Source organism: Eumetopias jubatus, unplaced genomic scaffold (assembly GCF_037043125.1).
Source record: "Eumetopias jubatus isolate StellerSeaLion01/CBP00866 unplaced genomic scaffold, mEumJub1_p1.0 scaffold_4, whole genome shotgun sequence".
NCBI classification, from domain to species: Eukaryota; Metazoa; Chordata; class Mammalia; order Carnivora; family Otariidae; genus Eumetopias; species Eumetopias jubatus.
The window spans coordinates 127,580,336-127,603,303 of NW_028274810.1; the positions used below are offsets into that span (position 1 = coordinate 127,580,336).

The 22,968-nt window shown below is 43.7% G+C and overlaps 1 protein-coding gene across 1 annotated transcript in view; it reads right to left on the bottom strand.

Moving 5' to 3' along the window:
* The window catches only part of DEPTOR (DEP domain containing MTOR interacting protein), a 126,267-nt gene that overhangs the window by 26,984 nt on the left and 76,315 nt on the right, over positions 1–22,968 (bottom strand). Inside the window, exons 6-8 of the mRNA XM_028090845.2 lie at positions 20,669–20,803; positions 15,780–15,850; positions 13,659–13,763 (exon numbers count right to left, since the gene is read on the bottom strand). Of these exons, the coding sequence (XP_027946646.1) occupies positions 13,659–13,763; positions 15,780–15,850; positions 20,669–20,803 (311 nt within the window). The remainder of the gene's footprint in view (positions 1–13,658; positions 13,764–15,779; positions 15,851–20,668; positions 20,804–22,968) is intronic.

The following is a 22,968-nucleotide window of genomic DNA, read 5'->3' on the forward strand; positions in this document are numbered from 1 at the left end:
CAAATGGAAAGTCTATCTTCGTATGCAAATATGTTCAGTGCTGTCTGCCTCTTAAATAATGTATTGTCTAGACATCACCTGACATGCTCAAATTCTTCTAAAAAATAAAAATTAGTATCAACTTTGTGCCAGGCAAGATGCTAGAGATTTTCAGATGAATTATCTTGTTGCGGCTAGTCTGTAGTACATATTATATTTGTCCTTCTGCCTAAAAATATAATGATGGGGCTTTGGGAATCAACTTCCAAGGATTTATTTAATATCTCAGAAATAGTAAGACTTGAATAAATGGAATCCAATTGACTGAGATTTCTAAAAAAAAAATTCTGAGCACCTGTTAAGGGCCACGTGGTGTGGCAAGTACTAGAATGAAATCCCACTGGCTATCTGCCATTTTAACAAGCCTTTTTATTTTAGTAAGGCAGAGACAGTGTCTAGATCAGAGTTTCCACCCTCCCCGGCCACAGAAATTAATTTGTTGACTTAACAAACATTTATTGGGAATGTAGTAGAAAAAGAATTAGATGCTATCCCTGCATTCATAGAGCATGTATCCTAGAGGAGGGTTAGAAGACAAATACATATCTGTGAAGAAAATAAGTAGGGAGGGAGGAAAGAGAAAAATGAGGAGCTCAGGCAGATACTGCAGGCTTCACTCACCCTACTTCAGCCCAACCTCTCTTTCTCTTGCCCTATAAAAGTTGGAGAATGAAATATTCAAATCCTCAGCACCCCCAGAAATGACCATGCAACACAATTCCAGTCAATGAGATGTGGGTGTGAAAATGCTATGAAGACTTTCCATCCTCATTAAAGAGGAAGAGACATGTAAGGTGAGGTGTAAAAGATAAGGAGGGATCCCGTGACAAGCCATGAGAAGAGAATTCTAGGAGGAAGGAACGGCAAGTGCAAAAGGCCCATGAAGAGAAAGCAATCACTGTTTTGAGGAACTAAAAGGTGATGATAGGGGGGAGCAAGGAGGAGAGTGGTCAGGAGGTAAGAGTTGAAAGACAGGTGGGGGTCAGATCGTGTGGGACTGCGTAGGCCACTTTTAGATTTCATGTTAAAAGCAACGTGGACACAATGAAGGATCTCAAGTGAGAGAGTGGCAGAACCAGATTTCCTTTGGTGGCTAAATGGGGAACAGATGATAAAGCTGCAAGGTCACATGTAAGACCAATTAGGGCCACAGTAGTCCTGGTGAGAGATGACAGGCATTTGGAGTTGGGGAAATGAAGACAAACAGATGTATTCGAGATACATTTTGGAAATGCCTTGAATTGGAGGAAGAAGAGAAAAACAAGTATGACTTCTAGGTCTCTGGCTCAAGGAGTTGGGTGGATGGTAATGATATTTACTGAGGTGGAAGAGACTGGAGGAGGAGGAGGAATGTGAAAAACAAAGCATTCAATCAACTCAACATCCATAATTCCTGCTTCAGTGACATGACCCTCTGCCAAACGGATGTTTTCCTGTTTCATTCTCCATCATTTTGCTTTCTCTCACAGGCTCTCCCTTGAGAACCATAAGCTGTAACTATGATACCAACAACATTTCATTTCATCTGGCAGAAGAAAAGTAGTGGGTGGAATTAAGAGACTCTGATGCTAAAGGCAAACTGGCAGACTCAGCACATGACTTTATAGTGTTCATCATGGAATTCTGAAAATGAATGAAATGTGCAAACCTACAAAAATTTGTATCTGAGACTCCAAGTCTTGCATCCGGTAATCTTCCTACCAAACACACACATCACAGTTTATAATTAAGTATTTGTGTGAATAATTAATATCTCCCTTGTCACTAGACCCAAAAGCTCCCTGAGGGCAGGGACCTCGCTGGCTTTGCTCACCACCGGATCCCCACAGGGCAAAGTATGCAGTAGGCGCTCAGTAAATATTTCTTGAAGGATGTTTGTACAGCTTTTTATGGTCAGTGACAGAAACTATGAGTTGTTTCCCGGTATCCACTGTCTTCTCCCTCTTTATTAATAGAACCTCCATTTTTTTCCTGGACACATGGCGACTGTATTAGTTTCTTAGGGCTACCATAACAAATACAAAGAACAGGATGGCTTCAAACAACAGAAATTCCTTGTCTCTAGAGTCTAGAAGTATGGAGTTCTGGAGTCTAGAAGTATGAAATTAAGGTATCAGCAAAGCCACATTCTCTCTGATGGCTCCAGAGGAAATCCTTCCTTGCATCTTCTAGCTTCTGGTGGTTGCTGGCAATCATTGGCATTCACTGGCTTATAGATGCATCATCCAGGCACATGGACATCTTCTCCAAGTGTGTCTTCAGTCTGTCTTTCTTCTGTGCATATTAGTCCCTATTTCCAAATTTCTCCTTTTTATAAGGACACCAATCGTGGACTAGGGCCCAACCTAATGACTTCATCTTAACTTGATTACCTCTGTCAAGACTCTATTTCCTTAAGGTCACCTTCTCAGTTACTGAGGAATAGGACTTCAGTGTATCTTTTTTGGGGGGGACACAATTCAACCCATAAGAGTCACTCAGAATGAACACCATTTCCTAGATTTCCTTGTATCTAAGTGTGGTCATGTGTGGTTATATTCTCACCAATGGGATGTAAACAGAAGTAGCGTGTGCAACTTCCAGGAAGGATCTTTAAATTAGTAAGAGTACCCTCCTCCTTCCCTTCTTCCTTTATGGATGGCTGGAATGCAAACCTCATGGTTCAAGTTCCAGCAGCCATCCTAGACCTTCAAGTGACCTTGGCAATGGAAACTGGGCAAAGTGAAAATACAAAACAGGGATCAGAGACCACAGAGACACATCTCAGCCTTGGATTAACTTCTTTCCAGCTTGTACATGGCAAAGAAATACTAGTCTTAACCACTGTTTGGAAGGATTCTATGTCATTCAAAAAATAATGATACCTAAGAGTCACTGATCTACAGCCCCCAACTGGGGAATCCTCTGTAAGTCACACACCAGTGGAGACAGTAAAGACAGTATGATATTTATCTTTACTCTTCTGGATACTTAAGATTGCTCATGGATAAATTTAGGACATGGCTCTGGAAAGAGAGGTCCAGCCTTGGTTGGGGTAGTTTTTAATTTTTTCCAGGTATAGGTGAGTCTTGGAGCGGGGGTAGGGGTCGCTGACTTTATACCTGGAGGCAGTCTTAGGGTGATCTGCTCTTGAGGAGTCTTTCAGAAGGTTGACAGGATTTGGCCACACATAACTATTCAGGTGTTACGGAGAAAAATAGGGTGACCACCCAATCTATTGAGGTCTAAGGGGTTTCAAGGTTTTCACTTCTCAGTACTTACATTTCATCCTGTCCTCAGGGAACCAGCACAAAGAAAGCCAGGATTCGAGCCCTACAGTAGATCAGTGTAGGAACGGCTCAGGAGTATACCAAGACACTTCTAAAACTTGACATGTCTTTGCTTTTGGAAAAGATTACTTTTGCAACAGCTGTGAATAAAAGCGTTTATTTTCAGCCCCAATGCTAGGAGTATAGCAATCAGGGCTGGGACTTGATGTAACGCCAGGAAATGCTGACTCTACGATGCACAGCTCTGAAATCGGGTTCCATCTTATGATCAATGCATCTTATATCTGATGAAGTCGGAGATCATCCTCACTGAAGGTCTACTCCATGGCAGCTCTGGGTTTGATACTTCATGCACATTTTCTTATCTGTCCTCACACTTATGCCATGAAGCAATTATCATTGCCATTTTAAGATGAGAAACGGAGGTTCGGCGTTTCTAAGAAAGTGAGCAAATTGCAATGGCATGCTGCAATATGGCAGGAACATATGATTACATAGACCATGCTCCCCACGATACCCCATTTCATCTATTGTTTTGCTACTCTGTGCTACATGTTTATAAATATAAACTTATTTAAGCAAAGATGAGCCAGCAGACTCAGAATAACAAGTAATATAATAACTGACACCTACAAACATGTACTGAGTGTTTATTATGGCCAGCTACCGTGCTAGGACACATTTCATTTCATTGTGACTTGTGGATGACTATTATAAGTGTCACTATAAAGGTGAAGAACTTGAGGCTTAGATTAGAGTTTAAGTCGTTATCCTGGGTCCTACAGAAGTGGTGAAGGTGCGACTCAAACACCTGCTGTCTGACACCTAAGCCTGGCTCTTCGTCATATGACCCAGCGCCAGGCACAAACTGGAAACTTGAGCCCTCAGAACATGGGATGGGCCACAAGATAAGGAATGATGTAGATGGGCCAGGTGATGAAAGGAAGGAGAATGACTGGCCAAGATAAGTCAGATATGGTTCTGGGAGATTCTGAAAGTGGGGGAACTAGGGGTGCTTATAATAAGGCCACTGGATGAAGCCAGTGAGAAAGGACCTATGTCCTCAGTATGGCAGCAGCTTTCTAGAAGAGCACAGGAGCAGAAACATTCGGGAAATGAGAGGAGCAGGCAGGATTTGTGGGTCACGAAGCAAAGGACAACGCAGACTGGAAAGGCCAGAGTTCAGGCAGCTGGAACCATTTCTAGGCCTGAAGTGATCCTTATGCTATAAGCCTGATCCTGCTGGACGCCTCTTAGAGGTGCCCGCGTAATTCATACTGTGGGGAAGAGGGAAGGACAGCATACCTCCCTCACCAACCCTTTGAGGAAGACTCTGCATCTTTCCTCATTTACAAGATGAGAAAAAGGTCCAGAGAAATGAAATAATTTGCCAAACATCACAGAGACATGAGGCATACAGCCAGGATTCTGTCTGACCCTAAAAACCTAAACTAATTTCTGGTGACAAATCATAAGAGTGGTTGCCTCTGGTGGGGGGGGGGGTGGGATTGACTGGAAAGAGGCATGAGGGAACTTTCTGGAGTGCTGGAAATGTTCTATGTTCTGAGGGTAGTTACACAGGTGTGTACATTTGACAAAGTTTGTCAAACTATACACTTGAAAGTTGCATATTTGGTTGGATGACCATTATGATTAAATTTAACACAATTTTATAAAGCTCTTGAGCTTCCTTCCCTAACTCACGCATTCTCATTAGGGGTGACTTAGCCCCCAAAGGGGAAAAGCTGCCCCAAAGCGGAGTGTGAAAAAATCTTTCTCTTTTTATGTATAAAGCACACACACACACGCACACATACATGGCAGAGTATATGAACAGGAATACAGTGTATCTGTGTTGTCCAAACCTCATGGGAGGTTTGGATATTAGGGGGAAAAAATGTCTTAGAAGGGCTTCTTAAGGGAAAGATAATAACAAATAAGTTAAGAAACACTCTGCCCTAACTCATTGCTACCCCTCCTTCCAAAATTCTCTTCACACTGCAGTCTAGTCATGGCTTCCATTCTTGTCCAAGGAACCATGGTCCTTTCTGCATTTCTTCTATATGGAATAAACCCTTTGTGCGTGTGTGGATGTAACTACACACGTGAACACATATGTGTGCATAATGCACACACACACACACACATTCACTAAGTGTACAGACACACTCAGGCTCAGTTGACTTCTATCCATTCTTTAGATCTCAGCTCAAGCATTTTTCCTGGGGGAAGTGTTCCCTGTCATTTCTTCCCACCGTCCTACAAAAATTAGAAACTCCAGTCCTTTTCTTCATAGCTCTCATCTGTTTATATATTTAAGAGTGGAATTACTTGATTAATGTCCCTCTCCTCTAGACTGAAAATCCCATGAAGGCCTAACATAGTGTCTGGTGTACAGTAGATGGTCAATACCAACTGAACAAAGAACGGTGCGGAGTTGCCCTGTCTTCTGGGAGGCTGTCAGAGCCTGACGTGAAGACCACTCCCTGCTAAGGAAGGGCACAGAACAGCTAAGGGGTCTGAGCTGAGGCTCTGAGAGGTGGCTTCTTGTGCAGTCAGGAACCCGCAGGCAGAGTGGTCATTTCTCCCCACACCCTAGTCACACCTAATGATGAGCAAAGGGACACTAACCCTACTGCTTTCTGTCAACTAAGGGGCAATATGGCCAGAGGCTTAGCATGGTACATAAGACATCACCTTTTATTCCCACACATGATTTTCCTGAACTCAACTGGAAAAGAACTACATTTAATACAGTTAACAGAATGTATTTCTTTCATCTGTGTTGACCATCATCCCACAACGTGCTACTTGAATGCCCGAACTGTCTTGGCTAAATTAATTAGGAACTTCAGATGGTTGGCCCGACCTGGCCTCTCTTGGTTCAGAAGGACAAGTCCATGAGAGATACAGGTTTGTTGCTATGAGAAAGAAAGTCCAAAAAGCAGGATTTTTACTTTTCTCTTCCATATAAGAAATAGGAATTTTTGAAAGGCGTAAAAAAAGCACACAATGACCACTCATGCCTTACTCTGACTCAGATAGTTCTGTTTCTATATAAACATACAAAGAAACAAACAAAGAGAAAAGAGGCCCCATAAGTCCACATCCATCAATTCATCACAGCAGGAAACAAGAGAAGAAGCCAGGAGTCTTGAAATCCCTCCCGATTGTTGGCACGGGTTGCATGAAAACTTGAATACTGTTTCTCACAGGACTTAATTATTCCCACCAGAAAAAAAGAAACTTTCCAGAAAAGAGCAAGAATATCTTTTGTTCCTTATTTGTAAATATGGCTCAAATTTCTTCAGTGTGAAGGCTGAATGGTTTGCCCTGACAAGTATTTGATTAAATTAACACGAGTAAATATTCTGCATCTTTCACTTGGGTGACCCTGTAAGATCTAGCACTGACCCAAGTGAGAGGTTGGTGCCAAGAATAAAAATTATTTATTTGATCTTCAAGCCAACACAGGTGAACATGTGACTGCCCTAACAATTCATTTGGAATGAAATACAAATTCTTCCCACAAGAGACATCAAAGGTCATGTATCCATGAGCAATTTGCAGGAGTTCAGGGTTTCATTAGGATATACCGTCTATTGAGCTCTGCCTCGTGGGTTTGTATTTTATGAAATAATGCAGTAGGAAGCATTAGTAGGGCTTTGGGGCAGAGAGACCAGGTTTGAATTTAGTTCTGACATTTATAGACTGGGTGACTTTGGGAAAGAGATTAACTGGGTCTCAGTTTCCTCACTCGTGAAGTTGGAAGAACACTTCCCTCCCACCTTCAAAAGTTGTGAGAACAATAAAATAGAGAATGCATATGACATGTGTGGGGACACAAGGCAGGTGCTCAGTGGGTGAATTCCTCAGCCTTTCTGTGGAAGCACAGATTTTTTCCAGCACTTACTAAACGCCAGGAATTGTGCTAAGTGCTGGGAATATAGTAGTTAAGACAGATTTACATTTATGGAGCTCCTAGAGACAGACAGATAATAAACATATAAGTATCATTATCAGATTCTGATAAATACTATGTCTTGAAAACCTAAGACAGGGTAGTAATGAGAAAGAGTAACTGAGGAAGATAAAGAATATCACAGGGTATTTAAGGAAGCTACTCTGAAAAACTGACCTTTAACCTGAGACTTGAATGACCACAGTAGAGCCAGTCATCCAGCCTTAGGCGGGAAAACTTGGTATTTGAGAGGGACAGACGCAAGGCCAATGGAGCCTTATACAAGCAAAACAGGGTAGGAAATAATGTTATTCTCAGCAGGGTCCAGATCATGGACACTGTAGTCCACGGGAAGGCATCTGCACCTTATCCTCAGTGTAATGGGGAGCCATTAGAGGATTTTAAGTGCCAGAGTCACTCGATTAGATTTATTTGAGGCAGACATAGATACAAGCACGATGAATTTGTGAAATGTAAAAATTCTGCCCTGTCCACAGTGGAGGGCAGCTACTGGAGGATCATGTAAAACAAAGTTATGATAGACAATGTGGTCCAGAAATGGGTTTCAACTTGAGGTGATTAAAAAAAAAAAAAAAAAAAAGGATGTCATTCAAAGTTGTGACATGAAGCCATGTTTAAGTAGTCATTAGATGGCAGCCCGCAGTCTTGCTGAAGAAACTTTATTTCTTTTCAAAGTAGAAGAAAGGAGGGGAGAAAAAGAATTATTCCTCCTGGAACAGTTTCTTCCTCTAGGATGTCAGTATTCAGATGCCGGTATTAAATGGCCTTATGTACAGAAAGGGCCTAGTATGGTGCAGTGTCAGGCACACAGTAGACACTCAGTAAATTAGAGTTCCTTCTCTTCTTCCCTCCTTCCCCCTCTTTGCCTTGAAATGAACCATAGTTTACTGCTATGGAATTCCTCCATGATGAGTGAAGAGTTCCCAAAGAGAAAATGTAGCAAACAACCTCTTCTCGTTGAAAATGCACTGAAGGCTGAATGGTTGACTAAGCTTTTGATGATTCCCGTATTTCATGGTCCATTCTAGAGTTGTGATGCCCAGTGAAAGGCCCTCTAAGTCAGAGGTTTGCAGGTTTCATTTAAGCAAAAGAACAATCAAAAGAAAAACAGCTCCAAACTCAAAGATGCTAGATCAAGTGAGAATTTTAATGACTCTACAGCTGTTGTTTTGTAGGCACAGGAGCGAGGAGGGGGATCCTATGAGACAAAACAGCAAACTTCTGAGAAAAGATGCAACTAGGTGCACCTGGGGGGGCTCAGTCGTTAAGCGTCTGCCTTCAGCTCAGGTCCTGATCCCAGGGTCCTGGGATCGAGCTCCGCATCAGGCTCCCTGCTCGGCGGGAGGCCCGCTTCTCCCTCTCCCACTCCCCCTGCTTGTGTTCCCTCTCTTGCTCTCTGTCAAAAAATAAATTAAAAAAAAAATCTTAAAGAATAGAAAAGATGCAACTAATTGTTCTCTTTTTTTATGAGAGTCTTGATTCAGACAAAACTAAAAATAAGGTTATAGTTTGGGGCCTCTTGTAACATCCGTTTCCTTTTAGGTCTCTGGGAACAAATATTTTCCTACTGCATGGAGAGCAAGTCATCAGAAGGGAAGGGGAGAAACAGACTACTAAGACAAACTTTACAAACAAGCTTGAGATCACATAAAAGTCTAGTAATTGATCAAAACATCTAAAACTCAATTCCACTTACAACTGAGGTCAGGTTGAACGCCCCCCCCAACACACACATATTTATATGCTCCCGGCCCTGTCTCTCAGCAATCCCACCCTGCAGCCCAGTCCTGATCCAGCCCCACCTGCCTCAGTCAGCTGTTCTGAGAGACAGGCATGAGAACTGTGGGGCCATGGGCCTAGGTGGCCCAGGCACAAAGGTCTCAGATGTCTACACTCCAATCTAGAATTGGGGTAGACCTTATCACTCTCCCAAAGGACACATGTTCTCTGAAGTTCTTCCAGACGTTCTAGAGAAGTAAATGTTAATACAAATATGAAGGTCTCCTCTCATGATGGATTAAGGATGCCATTTAACCAGGCAAGGAGCTCTCCTTTGGGCCTGGCAAGGTCTAGACATGTTAACCGGGGAAAACGGCCCTCAGTTTCTTCAGTCTGGGGTCTCTCCTGTCCACATGCTGGTGGCCCACATCTTAAAACTTTCCGATCCCCATAGAAAGGTGAAATAAGAGAGAGAAATGGTACCTAGGAGAAACTTAGCTACAAGATGATCTCTGTTTTAGCAAGTAAAGTAGTGAAATTCAGCAGCCACAGTCACAAAGGCTCAGGCCCAAGGCTGTGTCCACATCAGAAAGCAGGAGAAAACCAGGACCATGACTTGACGGATGAGCCTGGGGTTCCACAGAGACAGTGACCCTGAAGACAAAGTGAGGCACTTTACACCATCCCGAGTCAGCTCCTGCCACTCACAGGTGCTAAAAGGAGGCTTCTGGCCAGAATTTTGGATCATTTCTACCACCCGGACCCAGCAGGTCAATCATTGCCCAGGTCAGTGGATAAGCTCCCGTGGGGTGGTGTCCCTGGTCCCACCCTCCCAGAGTTCTGTACAACCAGATACACCTCCCTGTGGTTTTCTGGGACAAGGGCAAAGGGCAATAGCAATGTGACAGGTCAGCGGAAACAAGCCTCTAGGACTGGATTATACAAATGGATTTTTATGTAAGTGGAGTTATTCCAGGGCCAGTAAATACGGTAAAATAGGAAACAATTCAGTGTTTTCTGTGAGAAAACAATGTGCTAAGTAATTTATTTATTTATTTATTTTAAATATATTTATTTATTTATTTTAAATATTTTTGTTTATTTATTTATTTGACAGAGACACAGAGGGGGAACACAAGCCGGGGGAGTGGGAGAAGGAGAAGCAGGCTTCCCGCCGAGCAGGGAGCCCGATGCGGGGCTCAATGTGGGGCTCGATCCCAGGACCCTGGGATCATGACCTGAGCCGAAGGCAGATGCTTAACGACACAGCCACCCAGGCGCTCCCTAAGTAATTGAAATGAATATACACAGTTAAAGTATATGGAAGGGTATGGTATTCTCTGTCTTTTGCATTCAACCAGCAATACAATTCAAAAATATATCTCTATATATTCATCCCAATACAGACTTTGACCAAAAGCAGCTTCTTTGAACAGGTTTTTTTTGTTTTGTTGTTTTTTTTTTTTTTTTAAGAGAGACAGAGAGAGCCGGAGGCTAGGGGCAGAGGGAAAATGAGAGAAAGAATCTTAAGCAAGCTCTGTGCTTAGCGCAGAGCTCGATGTGGGGCTTGATCTCAGGACCTGAGCCGAAATCAAGAGTCGGACGTTTAACTGATTGAGCCACCCAGGTGCCCCTCTTTGAACAGTTTTAATGCTATGTCTTAACAATCATAAGATTTCATTTGAGTATTTCTATTAAATGATAAAAAACTGTATTAGACAATTTAAACAAGTTTTTTGCCTGCTGGACTTGCCAGAATTTTTAATATGCTCATGTGTTTTGTGAATTTCTGACAGGGTGCTAAAGTGCACAGCAGTTTGAAATAGTTTTGATTACAGGGGCACCTGGGCGGGGCTCAGTCAGTTAAGTGTCCAACTCTTGATTTTAGCTCAGGTCATGATTTCAGGGTTGTGAGATGGAGCCTCCGTGCTGGGGGTGGAGCCTGTTTAAGATTCTTTCTCTCTCCTTCTGCCCCTGCTCCCCACAGCTCGTGGACACACACGTACACAATCTCTCTCTTTAAATCAATCAATCAATCAAAGTTTTGATCACAGAACCTCGGCTCAGGATATTTTGCCAGACCAGAGAGCTGTATGATACAACTTTGGAAATGCAACGCTAATACATTCTGTGCCTTTCTAAAACATATGAAAACCATTGTACACCCCTTGAGAAACTGAGAATATAAACCATATGAAACAGTAGCTTATGAAATTGAAAAAATATATCAAGTTACCCACCTATCAGGGTATCTACATTAAGGAGTTAATTAACTGATCGACTGACAATGCCTAGAACAGTTATTCCTGTTAATCCATAAAGATAGACTAAAATCAATTATGTGGCCAAGCACAACAAGGTCCTTAGCTGCAGTGTAAATCCATTGCTTTCCCCAAAGCAAACATGCTTTAAGTCAAAGCCCCATGTGAGTGAGTGCATGCTCAGCACTGAAGCAGTCTGCCAAAAATAATTTATACTAGGTGCTTTGCTGTGGAAATAAAATATAAAACTCTTCCCCCAGCCAAGAGTTCCATTAGAAAATGGCAAATTCAGCCTTGGCACAGATACAGATACAAATGCTCGCCCTTCATGCGCCTGGCCAGCTTTCCTGCTCTGAGTTCCTTTGGTGCTGTGCCCGCTGCAGACCGAGGAGGGAAGAAGGGCCTATCACACAGATGGACCTGGCCAACAAGGCTTCTGCAACTTGTCCAGAGCACAGGACCTGGTGAGCCCTTGAAGGAGGTGTTCAAATCAGGGCGCAGCACCGATCACTCAGGCTGCCTGTAATCTGTGCTCTGTGCACCCTGGTCTCTGGAGCTGGAGCTGGTCTCTGCTGCCCAGCTTTCTTTTCCAGTGGGAACATCACTGCCAGAGGGTAAGTGCTGGACATCAGAGCTGTGAACATCCAAGTCATGCCTATTGCTTTCCTGGTTTACTGGTCCAGGAAAAGGATTGATGATGGGAGAGGATGAGAGTATCGAAGAAATAAGCAGAGGAATGATCTGTGGCTTTCAAGCCTTCTGCATCCTTCCATGGGCCCAGATAATCAAGACCTAAGTGTCCTTTGTGGAATGTTTTACAGATGACAGAATAAAACTGGGCTAGGTAAAGGTGTTTTTGTTTTTGTTTTTTTAAGATTTTATTTATTTGAGAGAGACAGAGTGAGGGCGAGGGAGAGAGAATCTGAAGCAGACTCTGCACTGAGCACAGAGCCTGACGTGGGGCTCGATCCCACAACCATGAGATCATGACCTGAGCCAAAACCAAGAGTTGGATGCTCAACTGGCTGAGCCACCCAGACACCCCAGGTAAAGGTGTTTTGAAGCAGAAAACCATGCTCTCACATCCTCTTACATGATAGTTCTGTATAAATAAAAACAATGATGGTAAGGTAGATGGCGACTACCCTTACCCTGGTGAGCACTGAGTAATCTATAGAATTGTCAAATCAAAATGCTATACACCCGGAACTAATGTAACATATGTTAATTATACTTCAATTTAAAAAGCTTAAAGAAACCAATGTATAGATATATATATACATATATACATATGTGTGTATATGTGTATACATAATATAAGGAGTCTGGAAGAATATAAATCAAAATGTGAACAGGACTATGCTTTTTTTTTTAAAGATTTTATTTATTTATTTGAGAGAGAGAGAATGAGAGAGAGAGAGCACGAGAGGGAAGAGGGTCAGAGGGAGAAGCAGACTCCCCGCTGAGCAGGGAGCCCGATGCAGGACTCGATCCCGGGACTCCAGGATCATGACCTGAGCCGAAGGCAGTCGCTTAACCAACTGAGCCACCCAGGCGCCACAGGACTATGCTTTATTGTATGTCAATCATACCCCAATAAAGCTGCTTAAAGTCAATGTTAATAGTGGTTATCTCTGAGTTACAAAATATTACAGGCAATTATCATTATTTTTCCTGCTGGTCTGTATTTTCTACATTTTCTTGACTCTATATGCATTACTTTAGTACCAAAAAATATCTAAAAGTTATTTTCAAAAATATTCCATGATTCATTCAACTTGTTTGATGTTTGTGTCATTCTTTGCACATTATATAAAATGTTTCTACATACTTAATCCATAAAACAACAGAAGGAAATATGATTATTATTTGAAAGAGGACGAAACAGGCTCTGAGATAGTTACAGGACTCGTTCAAAGTCAAAGAGCTAGGAATTAGCAGAACCAAAATGGGAATCCAGATCTCCTCTTCCAAATCCCATGACTTCTGTTTTCTTTAGCTCACTGCTGCCTCACATGGTCTAAGCATGCTCCCTGGCTGCATAAATCCCCCCGGAATATACTTTGTATAGAACCGAAGCAGTAGAGTTATATAAGACTTGAGCAAAAAAGCAACTATTTTATGTTCAAACTCAGTATTGGTTAAAGGGGAGAGATGAGAAAAACTCAAGGGAGGGCTGGAGACCAATGAGGCCCCGTCCGAGTGACAGGAAACCTTTTCCTCCCTGTTCGCCCCATCACACACTCTTGGCTTCACTTCAACTCTCTTCAGAAAGGGGAAAGGAAACTTGACCAAGATGAGACCAAACCACTCAGGGGGAGAAAGTACAGATGGTGCAGACAACGAAAGGAGGCTAGAGGTATTCAGACATTGCCCCGTTGGAGGTACCTTCATTCCTGCCGCCGCAGCTGGGCCGCTGGGGTCCACGGCCTGGATGTGGCATGGCTTGCTTCCCCGCACCACAAAGCCCCAACCAACAGCATCACCGACGATCTGGAGAGGAAAACCACAATTAGCAATCAGCAGACGGTCTCTGGCAATTTGCCTGTCCTTCCAAGAGAAAGAAAACCAGCCCAGGATTAAGTGCATGCCCTGACATATCTCTTCTCTGCTCCATCTGAACCTTGTTGGGAGAACAGAACACTTTGCTTCTATCACAAACACAGGCGTATCGATGCAGAAAAGGGGGTCAAGCAATACCTGTTTGGCAGAAATAAGCATGTTCTGTGAGGGCATACTCAATACATAACTGGCAGATTGCCTCTTTCTTAGGCTGCTATGCAATGTAATATCAAACTCCAATGGAAAATTTAGAAGATCGTGAAAACATGGTTGAAATTTCTCTCCAGACCCAATTTCTGTTCCAAGTTTATTCTTTTTCCCCTGGATCCAAATGATACTTTCTTGGTGACCTTGCTATATCCTTGAAGTCCAAAGGAACAATTTAAATTACTAACAGTGGGAAATTTATGAAAGTTTTGGCTTTCTTGAAACACAATTTTCTCTACCAAGAAAAGTAAGTGAATAAGTACATAAAGTTCACAGTTTACAAGTAGGTGCTGTTCCAAAAGTGGTTTGAAACTGGAGGGTGCCTTTTCCTATAGAATCATTAGAATGGGCACTTACAATCCCTGGGCAGCTCCCAGACACGTCTTTAATACGTACCCTAACTGAAATGCAGAAGACACACACTCACAATTACTAGCAATGCTGGCATTTACACTTAAAACCAAAAAGAAACCAAAAAAACTTACAAATATAATCAACTGTTTCTCGAATGCTCGAGACTGAGGCAAGGCAGGAAAGCAAGTGCAATTTTTGTGAACATTCTCAAACAGATGTTTAGGCCCTTCATTGGCTTCAGGCTTTGCTGGTATTACTAGTTTCTTAACCTAATTTCACTTCCAAAAGTATAGTTTACCTTTTCCCCTGATACAGACATATTTCCGGGGCCTTTTTCATATTGATTGGCTATGACTGGGCCCATCTTTATTTTAACTCCTCAGTGCCCAGAATGTGAAGCGGTCCTTGACAAGTATTTGCAGCCTGAATGGGTGTGGAAAGATTTTCCTTTTTTTGTCCCTGAGGTAATAAAACAAAAGTTAGAAGATTTTTTTTAAGGATACTATTTATTTATCTGAGAGAGCACACAAGCACGAGCATGAGCAGGGGGAGAGGTAGAGGGAGAAAGAAAGGGAGAAGCAGACTCTCTGCTGAGCAGGGAGCCTGATGTGGGATTCCAGGCCCCCGGGATCATGAGCTGAGCAGAAGGCAGACTGACTCTTAACCAACTGAGCCACCTAGGTGCCCCCAAAAGTCAGAAGATTGAAGGAAGAGGAGAAGTGCTTTCAAGAGCACATTGATGTGGTTTTGTGCAGAGACTGAGAGAAAGAGGTAGGGGGTGGAGAGTGGGTGAGGTGCTGTCAATCAGAGCACTTGGATTCTGTTTGAAGAAAGCCTGTGGGGCCGATAGTTCTAGAAGGAAGGCTGGAGGACCTCCAAGAAGGCGCAGGTGGCTAGGAGATGCTCACAGGTATGCAGTGCTCCAAAATCCAGTGCTTGTATAACTCAAGACATGCTCAGCATTGTCAAAAGTACTGTTCCTTATGGTAGAACAGATTATCCCATAGTTTTCTTTTTTCCCCTAAAGACTCCTCTAATGTCTTAAATGATTTTGGGGATTAACTGTAACACAGAAACAATTATTGGCATTATTTGTCCTGCCATTTGACTTAAAGTCTGTAATTATATCAGACTAAGTATATAGGGGAAATCTTTTCTTAAGGGCACATCAAAAGGAGTTTAAAATGCTGTATTCAACATAAATCATGTCAAGGCCTAATGCATTTTAGTGTCAAAGGGTCAAGATAATCTACTATTAGAATAATGCCAAAGACAAAAGGAAAATTAGAAGGTTTTTCAATTCTATCCCTAAGCTACACACTGGTACACTGACATGTTGACATGGCACAGAAAACGAGCCCGAAAAAACCCAAATGAGGAGCCTACCGTGAATGTCTTCCTTGCGTACGGAGCCCCGGGAGTCAGGAGTTCCTCAGAAGTTACGGGTCTCTTCAACACTGTAAGACAGACACAAGGTCAAGGTGCAAACCCTTCTCATGTAGCGGATATATACTGAATGCTTCATATGTGACTGTCCGCGAACAAGCGTGGTGAAGACCCCTGCCTCGCGGTGTATAGTCTAGCCGAACAGAGACAGAAAACATGAGTAGCCATGAATAACCCTAAGCCTAACTTACAGAGCTATGGAAAGAAGTGGCACAGGAGTGGGGTGACATTTTTCTATTAAGAAAAAAGGCTTCTAGTGCTCACACTTCTTTCTTTTGAATCCTGATATGTATTCAACAGGACAAGGTTAAGAGAGAGACTTGATGCTAGAGGTCCGATAGCCAAGTTTCAAGAGCTAACCCCCCACAACATACTGCACACTTCCCACTCACGGAAGTTTTACTTATTTCCTGATCAATACCCCAGACTGCATGGACACACTCACTGCCTTTTGCCCCGAGGAATGATGCTAGAGAAATGGTATGCATACTTAGCATGTGCTAGGCGCTATGCTAGGTGCTCCAAATACATTATCTCATTTAGTCATCACAAAAGCTATTTAGCTAGGTTCCTCATGGTCCCTGTTTTACTAGTGAGAAACCAGAGGTTTAGAAAGTTAAATAGCAAAAAAAAAAAAAAAAAGAAAGAAAGAAAGAAAGAAAAGAAAAAAGAAAGTTAAATAGCTTTGTCCAAGGTCTCAGCCCTCATGGGTAGCAGAATCAGGATTCAAATTCACGCATTGGATGCCCGTGCCCACCAGCCACTGCGACATGGCTCGTCCCATGCTCTGCCCTCTCTGTGAGCAGAAGAATGGCCTCAAAATCTCCAGAAGGCAGTGGTGAGTTGTCCTAAGACATCGGTTCTTATCAGCTCACTGCTGCTGACCACCAAGATGGCGAAGCCAGCAGCCAATCCCTGACTTGCTGGCTGCCTAAAAACCTGCCAGTACTATAGTCCCTCCTTATCTGTAGGGGATACATTCCAAGACCCCCAGTGGATGCCTGGAGCCACAGATTGTACCGAGCCCTAGAGATACTACGTTTTTTCCTCAGCATACATATCTAGGATCACGTTAAAGGTAGAAATGAGTCACAGTAAGAGATTAACACCAATCACTAATAATAAAATAGAACGATTATAACAATACACCGTAATAAAAGTTATATGAAGTGGTCTCGCTCTCTCAAAATATCCTATTGTCCTGGCCTCACCCTTCCTGTGATGATATGAAATGATAAAATGCCTCCATGATGAGACAAGGTTGAGGTGAATCACGCAGGCGCTATGACAGAGCCTTAGGCTACCGCTGACCTCCTGGCGCTATGTGGGAAGGAGGATTATCTGCTATCTGGTTGTGGTTGACCTGCGTAACTGACACCACAGAAAGGGGAGAGGGAGACCACTGTAAGGACCTTCTCCATCCATCCTGTGCTCGCTAAGAACTAGACAGGGGCTGGCTACTGCCATCCAGAGGAGCCAGCGGATGGGGAGCCAGGGAGCCTCCTAACCCAGTCAGACAGAGATGATGAACTTGGGCATCACAAAGAAACGTAAGGGGCCAAGGCCAAGCCCCTAACCTGGCAAAGTGCCAGGATTCAATTCCCTTGGCTGGCAGCATTCAGAGGTCAGGGGCCAGTCCTGGAACAAGGGTACAACAGAAAACGAAAAAGAAAAAGTGGTCCACCAGGAAACTTGGCCCTAACAGACCCCCTCTCCATTAAAGGCAATGAAGTGTTTCTCCTTGAGATGACAGGCGGCTGGGATGATGACTTTTGCTTTCAGAAAGCTCACAGAAGAGAACATGAATTTACGTTCCCCCCCAAAAGAGGGAGTATATCGAATATCAAGAAAAGAACCTCTCAGATGAACAGGAGGGAAGAGAAGAGGTCCATGGTTGAGGACTGAGCCCTTTTAATTCCCTATCAGACAATTCCCCCCTCCCCCATAACCACTTCTGGGTGTATGAATTTGGATATAGAAAGCACCATTGTACTGTAATATTTGACAACAATACCGACCACTTCTTTTAACACACGTTCTCTTTCTTTTTATTGAGGTATAACGACATATAAAATTATATTAGTGTCAGGTTACAGCACAATGATTCAATATATGTATATATTTTTGTGCAATGGTCACCACAATAAGTCCAGTTAACACCCTATTAACTCACATAGTTACAACTTTTTTTTCTTGTGATGAAAACTTTCAAGATTTATTTTCCTAGCAACTCTTAAATATGCAATACAGTATTATTAACTATGGTGACCATGCTATATATTACACCCCCGGGACTTATTTATTTTATAACGGGAAATTTGTACTGTTTGACCATTTTCACCCATTCCTCTGGCAACAACCAATCTGTTCCCCGTATATGTGAGTTTGGGTTTTTTTTTTTCCTTTTTCATTCCACATATAAGTGAGACCACATATTTGTCTTTTGTTTGACTTATTCCACATAGCATAATGCCCTCAAAATCCATCCATGTTGTTGCAAATGGAAGGATTTCCTCCTTTTTTTATGGCTGAATGATATTCCATTGTGTATATATATCCCTCATCTTCTTTACCCATTCATCCATCCATGGACCCTTAGGTTGTTTCCATGTCTTGGCCATTGTAAATAATGCTGGGACGAACATGAGGGTGTGGATAACATTTCAAGCTCGCATTTTCCTACCGTTGAATAAATACCCAGAAGTGGAATTGCTGGATCATATGATAGTTCTATTTTTAGTTTTTTGAGGACCCCTCCATATTGTTTTCCACAGCGGCTGCACCAATTTACATTCCCACCAACAAGTGCACAAGGGTTTCCTTTTCTCCACATCCTCGCCAACACTTGTTATTTTTGGTCTTTTTGACGATAGCCGTTTTAACAGGTGAGAGATGATAGCTCATCATAGTTTTGAATTACACTGTACTGTAATATTTGACCACCATACTAATACAATAAAATGAATTATAAATGATTTATTATAATGCCATTTCTCTTTCTTCTGTTGAAAAATATAGAAATCTTGAAGCCCATGGAATTTTCCTTTAGCTTTCTCTGTTTGTGTCCTTCGAAAGTTATTTACTTATCACAAGGACACCAATCATGGTAGTACTGGTAGCTTTTTTTTTTTTTGGCTGGCTTAGGGCATTATATCCAGATGTAAATATAATGATTAATTTTAAATGCCTTACTGTGAAGTCCTGCTTATCTGCTTGAGGGGAAAAAAAATCACACAGGAGCTCACTGCCCCCTGGGAACCCTCCCAAGAGTGAGGGAGAAGCTTGTCAGAATATGGGTAAGGCGTAGGATTTATGAACCATGATTAAGACAATTGAGACGACCACAATTGAGACCCAAAAAAGGCAACCTGACCTTTCTTTGCTGCCTGCTTATCAGCAAACTTTTCCCTTTGAGCCAAGGGGCAAGGAGAAAGAGGAAACAATGCAAATGTAGGTCATTTAAGTAATTAACACTTTGTTCTTATTCCACCATTGTATGCAATCGAAAGCAAGCAAAAGGGCTTTAGCCTGGCTGACCCTTTCCTGAAACTGAATTCTTTCTGCTTCTAACTTCAGGTTACACCTGTCAGATTTCGATCAGGGGCTTCAAAAAAACCTATTTCTAAGAATACAGTTCTCCTTTCTCATTGTACCTTAGCAGCAGTGTTCTATTAATTGAAAAAGCTGGTTGCATGTGCGGGCTCAATGATTTTCCAGCCAGAGTCTGTGTGGAAGCCAGTTTCTTCATTCATGTGCTGCAGGTTATGATTTTATCCTTCCAGCTAACCCTCCAGAAGGTAGCAAAAAAAATGTTAGATTAAGTAAAATACCCACTTGCCTAGATAACGGCCTTAGATAACAGTTTTCTCTTAAAGCTCTTTGATCAACATCTTATTTGTCCTTATTCTTGCTAACATGTGCAGAGAGATGATATGTTCACTGAGGGACGGGGTCATGACCTTTCATCTTTATATCCCCAAATGTGGTGATGAGGGAACAACGTAAGCCAAAGGAAAAAAGCCCCTTCCCCGAAGGTGATATACTGGACTAAGGGTGGACAGGGCACAAAACTAAGGGAGTTGAGGGGTGTTTTCAAGGCAGTGATTATTAGTAATACGGACCACGCAATCTAATCCTGGGAGAGAGGTGGGTAAGGGGCAATGAGAAGCTAGTAGTATCTGTGACTTACGGATACCTGTGGGCTGAAGAACTGATTCTAAGCACAAGCTCATCAACCACCTTTGTGCCTAGACTTTTTTTTTTCTGGAAGGTAAAGGCCATGGAGATCGATGACTAGGATTTGAAACTGCAAGGCACCAAGAGTCATTTTCAGAGAGAGTTGGGTTTGCACAGATCCGTGCCTCTTCTTTGGAGGGGTAGGTGCTGGGACCCAGAAGATCTTTGCATTTGCTGAAACCCTCTTCGGGACTGAGGGGCTTCTCCCAGCTGCTGGGACTGCTGATATCTTCAACTGTCTTTGGAACCAGCTCTGAAGAGAGCTGCCTTGCCCAAGGTCATGTCCTCCTTCCAGGGGTAGCCAACATCTAATGACTGGTCAACCCTGGGGCTGAAAGGCCTCGCCACCTCACCCCAAGCTGGGACAACTCTGAAGGGCCATCCCAACCCCAGAGCTCCTCTTGGGGTCCGTGGGGCAGCCTGATTTTCCCTCTGCCCAAATCTACATGCTTCCCTTCCGTTGGACAGGCGTTGGCCCCAAGATTCCCACACACGAGTCTCCTCCGTCTGAGAATCGGCCGCCGGGGCACCCGGCCCGCACACCCGCCCCGCCCCGCCCCCCACAGTCACCGCCAGAAGCGGGGCTCACTCACCGGACTTGGGGTTGCAGAGCACCGGGGGGCTGCTGCTGAGGGTGGGGCTGCTGCTGAAGTAGCCACTGCTGCCACAGCTGCTCATGCTGCTCCTCCGCACGGCGGACACGATCTTGATCTCCTTGCTGGGGCTGACTGCGCGGGCGACAAACACACGCAGCTATGAGGGCGCTGGCCTCGGTGCCCTAGAACAGCGGGCTTTCGGCTGCCACATGCGGCCAGGCGGGTCCTCCGACTCAGAAAAGCAAGAATTTGGGGCGCCTGGGGGGCTCAGTCGCTTAAGAGTCTGCCTTCCGCTTGGGTCGTGATCCCAGAGTCCTGGGATCGAGTCCTGCATGGGGCTCCCTGCTCAGCGGGGAGTCGTCTTCTCCCTCTACCCCTCCCCCCCGCTCGTGAGGGCTCGCGCTCTCTCTCTCTCTCTCTCTCTCTCTCTCTCTCTCGGATAAATAAATTAAAAAATCTAAAGGAAGGAAGGAAGAATGGACGAAAGAAAGAAAAGAAAGAAAAAGAAAGAAAGAAAAGAGAAAAGAATTTGAATTGCAGCCTGCCACTCACTGGTAGCATAACCTGGGGCCCTTTGCTTCGGTTCCCAGAGCCTCAACTTCCCCAGCTGTGAAGTGGGAATAATGCAATCCCACAGGACTGGTACAAGGAATGGATTATATAATGGACGGGAACGTACTCAGGCACATAAAATGTTATTTCAAGAATGACTGAGCACCTGCGGAGGAGCAGTCCCCAGAAGGATGTAAATTAACTGCTGGCTAGACGCTTAATGGATTGACAGTAATAAATGCCTCCTGATTTAAAATACATTTTTTAAAGATTTTATTTACTTATCTGACAGAGTCACAGCGAGAGAGGGAACACAAGCAGGGGGAGTGGGAGAGGGAGAAGCAGGCTTCCCAGGGAGAAGCAGGCTTCCCACGGAGTGTGGGGCTCGATCCCAGGACCCCAGGAGCAGGACCAGAGCCAAAGGCAGATGCTTAACGACTGAGCCACGCAGGGGCCCCACGCCTCCTGATTTAATATGAAGTCACTAATCACTCAGAGCCATGGAAGAGGGAGATTAAAACACAATACCACAGGTTTAGCTCTGGAAGTGTATGTGAGGCAGCAGTTCAGGGCTCTGATCTGGTTCTCTTTGCCACAGAGCGGGTGGCTCTCAACAAGGGAGAGGGGAGAGGAAGGTGTACAGTCAAATGACAGAAGCTGTGGAGAGTCCCCGCTTAGTGCCTGGGACACAGGAAGCACAATGTAAATGCCGGCTTTTATGGTGACCACGGCCCCTCTGTCCTCCTTCTCATCATGGTGACTTTCTGGTCTATCGGGCCCACCAGAAACAGGCAAACGTTAGTGCTAGAAAGAACGGGAACAGTTACTCTGCATTTGCACCTGAAGGCGACACACGACTGGGGTGTGTCTGAGCACAGACTGGGTTCCTCACCGGCTGCTAATGCTCACTTTCCCTGAGGGGCTCTTGCTTGCTGTATTCTTTCTTCCCCCCCTAGCTGCATCTGCAGAGCCTGGGAGAGGGGGATGGGGGCCGACACAGTATAACAGAAGCACTAGAGTTTAGACAGAACTGGTGCGAGATCCAGCTCCGTCCACCCCTTTCTAGCTTTGTAACCTTGGGAAGCCCCTCCAGTGCTCCATGCCTCAGTTTCTCCACCCAAAAAGGGGATAAGAAAAGTCCTTCCTCTTAGGATATAGTGAGAATTAAAGAGGAAAACTCAGGCAACCAAGCTTAGCTCAGTGCCGGGGGGCACAGAAAGGTCTCAATATAACTGCAAGTGTTCTCACCGCCACCTGCCGTAAATAACCAAGACACACATTTCACTGTGCCCTGAGTTTCAGGTGAAGCCCAGAATGTCCAAACCTTAGGCCAACCAGTTTCTCGGGTCAATCCATGCCAAGTTTTCAGAGGAGTTGAAGATATCCCTTTAAGCACCTCTGCTTCCTCCGCAGAAGGCACCTCAAGTTAACCTTTTCCAGCTGAGCAGGGTTATCTTTGCGAACACCTGTCAGCATCATTTCTGGTAGGGGTCACTGTAAATATGGAACTGTTTGACTTTCCATGTGACATCCTGGGCTTTATGAGCTCCTCTGCTTGCTTTTCACAATTTTTCTTTGTTCTGGGTCACCGCTTCGTGACGGATTGACAATCAGTTGCCTTTTACTTGAATATGTCCTCCTAAGTCTTTATTCACCATTAAAATATATAGCTTTTCAGTGCTGTGATTTAGAACACTGGATCGTTATTGATATATAAGAATTGTTTATAAATGAAAAGCAAATCA